General features: G+C 41.2%; 1 protein-coding gene across 1 annotated transcript; it reads left to right on the top strand.

Moving 5' to 3' along the window:
• The first annotated feature begins 457 nt into the window (after positions 1–457).
• Positions 458–1,453, top strand: LOC107133573 (putative gustatory receptor clone PTE01). The gene has a single exon (XM_015475882.1). It carries the CDS (start codon positions 458–460, stop codon positions 1,451–1,453), a length of 996 nt encoding a protein of 331 aa, XP_015331368.1.
• The last annotated feature ends 1,553 nt before the right edge of the window (positions 1,454–3,006 follow it).

Genomic DNA, 3,006 nt, shown 5'->3' with positions numbered 1-3,006 from the left:
TCTTATGCTTTTTCTTTCTAGAGAAGAGGCTGCATGTTGCTGTGCTTGTAGTCTTGTTATGTCTTGTGTCCTGGTCTTCTAATATTGTTCACTTGAATGTCTCTGAAGTAGGTGGGTTGGCAGGGTGCACTGGAACAATCTTGTGATTTCCCATCTCCGCTGAGGCAGGAGGATAGAAACTTGGAGATCAGCCTGAGTATCTTAGTGATACCCTGTTTTACAATAAAACAAAGTGCTGGGCATACACTTCAGGTTAGAGCAATTGCCTAGCATTGAAGAGGCCCTGGGTATCTCTTGGTACTTAGAAAATAAGTACATGTATACAGAAGGAATTGAACAATACAGAAATCAATAATAAATGTTGCAAGAAGATTAGGTTTCTCACAAATGTTAGATATTGATGAATCAAGTCTGAAAAATTCAATCATAAATGTTTGAATTAAAAATATACACAGTAATGGAGCCTGATACTTTATTTCCTTTTTCTCCTACTTTCTTTCCATTTCAAAGGTATCTGACCAATAAAGAGCAACACAATCTAACATGTGTCTCAGAATTCCAGCTCATGGGACTCTCAAATGATCCAGACCTGCAGTCTGTCCTCTTTGGACTATTCCCCTCCATGTACCTGGTCACAGTGCTTGGGAACCTGCTCATCATCCTGGTTGTCAGCTCTGACCCCCACCTCCACACCCCCATGTACTTCTTCCTCTCCAACCTGTCTTTGGCTGACATTGGTTTCATCTCCACCACGGTCCCAAAGATGCTGGTGAACATCCAAACTCACAGCAGAGCCATCTCCTACATGGGCTGCCTGATGCAGATGTCCCTTTTTGCCATTTTTGTCTGTATGGATGACATGCTTCAGACTGTGATGGCCTATGACCTCTTTGTGGCCATCTGTCACCCCTTGCACTACTCAGTCATCATGAGTCCTTGCCTCTGTGGCTTTCTAATTTTGGTGTCTTTTCTGATTAGCCTCTTTGAATCCCAACTGCACAATTTGATTGCATTACAGATTACCTGCTTGAATGGTGTGGAAATTGCAAATTTTTACTGTGATCCCTCTCAGGTCCTCAGTCTTTCCTGTTCTGTCACCTCCACGAATAACATAGTCATGTACTTCGTTGGTGCCATATTTGGCTTTGTTCCCATCTCAGGGATCTTTTTCTTATACTATAAAATTGTTTCCTCTATTTTGAACTTCCCATCTCGGGGTGGGAAATATAAAGCTTTCTCCACCTGTGGGTCTCACCTATCCATTGTTTTCTTATTTTATGGAACAGGCCTTGGAATGTACCTGGGCACTGCTGTGTCTCATTCTTCTAGAAAGGGTGCAGTGGCCTCAGTGATGTACACAGCTGTCACTCCCATGCTCAACCACTTTATCTACAGTCTGAGGAACAGAGATATTAATAACACCCTGAAAAGGCTTTGTAATAGCATATTCTAACCTCATTGTCACTGAAATCCATTTGACATGTAGTTTGGCAAAGCAAATACATAACATCTAGACCTATAAATCCTGCTTTTTGGGTCAGATTATGTTTTGTAATATATTTAATTTTTTATGTTTCATACTGGAATGGTGGTCATCAGTGTTGGGGTATATTGTTGATGAGGAGTTTTGAAAATGCTTATGAAGTGTCAGTTTGGGAAGATGAAGGGTGTTGGGTCAGTGGTGGTACTTAGAACAAAGCAGCCGCACAGGAAAGAAACATCAGTCAGGTGCCCACAGTAATGCCTGTCAATCAGTGGGATCTCCGGACTAATGCCTGTCAATCAGCAGGACCCCCTGGACAATCCTGGAGTTCATCCAACTCCCCTGACCAACTCCAATGGGACAAGGGACCCTAAAAACACCTTTTCCTGTCCCAAGCCCTTCCCTTCCTGCTGTAAGCCCCATAAAAGTCCAGTCCAGTCGAGCTTCCACGTGGTTTCTCCTCAGATCCTTCTCCTGTCCCCTCTGTGGGTCTAATCAAGTTCCACCCGGGAATGAGTCTCAAATAAAGCCTCTTCCGTGGCCTTTTTAAATCTGCCTCCTTTGGTCGCTGCCTGCCTCACCTGATTTTAAAAAGAGTTCTGGTGACATTGCATGGTGATATTTTTAGAATAATATGAGTGTAATTGATGTCACTGTGAATGGTCAAAATTGTAATTTTCATGTGTATATTTTGCCACAATTGCAAATGTGAACATAATGGATCTTAAATTTTTTTAAAAAGGAAGAAAACCAGTGACTATTAGGCACCAGTGTGCTCCCAAGTAGAGAAAAACTCCAAAACCTTTTGTGGATGTTCATTTTTCTTTTTCTTTCTCTACTAATGTTAGGAAGTCCTTAAAAATTAGACTGGCTTGCTCCAATTTGCATAGTTTTGAACTCTGTTCATTGAGTATTCAGTTATGTATCAGTAAATAATCAGCCTGTGCCTCCAAATTTCAGTTGGATGGTTCTAATTCTGTGGACTTCATACCTATTTCTTCTCCCATGAGGAAGATCCTGTCTCAATTTACACTCATATCAATTGTGAACATTGCCTGAGCTGACATTGGAACTTGGCAGGGGAGGGACTTCAGATCTGCAGTCCTTGATCATGAACCAGGAGAAATGCAATGGAACTGAGTCAATGCTGAAGGGGATGATGGAGACGTCAGAAGCACTATTTATTCACATGGCATTGACCATAATCACTGCGTCTTCAAAAAACTTGGTGCCTTGAATTTGCATTTCCATCCCTTTTCCATAGAACTAAAGTAAGTTAAACTGGACACCTGGGCTCTATAATTCTGCTTCATAGCCCCTAAAATTCATTTGTTCAAAGATCATGGCAGAGATATTTATGGGCATATAATGAAAATGTGGCCCAAAGATAAAGGTGTATTCATGAATAGGACTAAGGCACATTTTAGAATTCACATAACTCTAAACTCCAGTGCTTTTGGGGATTCTTTATTTGAAAATACCAAAATGATCCAATATTTATCAAGTTCCAGACTTACATTGGG

Source organism: Marmota marmota, unplaced genomic scaffold (genome assembly GCF_001458135.2).
Source record: "Marmota marmota marmota unplaced genomic scaffold, marMar, whole genome shotgun sequence".
Classification (NCBI taxonomy): Eukaryota; Metazoa; Chordata; class Mammalia; order Rodentia; family Sciuridae; genus Marmota; species Marmota marmota.
The sequence above is the reverse complement of the archived record's forward strand: the minus strand, read 5'-3'. Positions and strand labels throughout refer to the sequence as shown.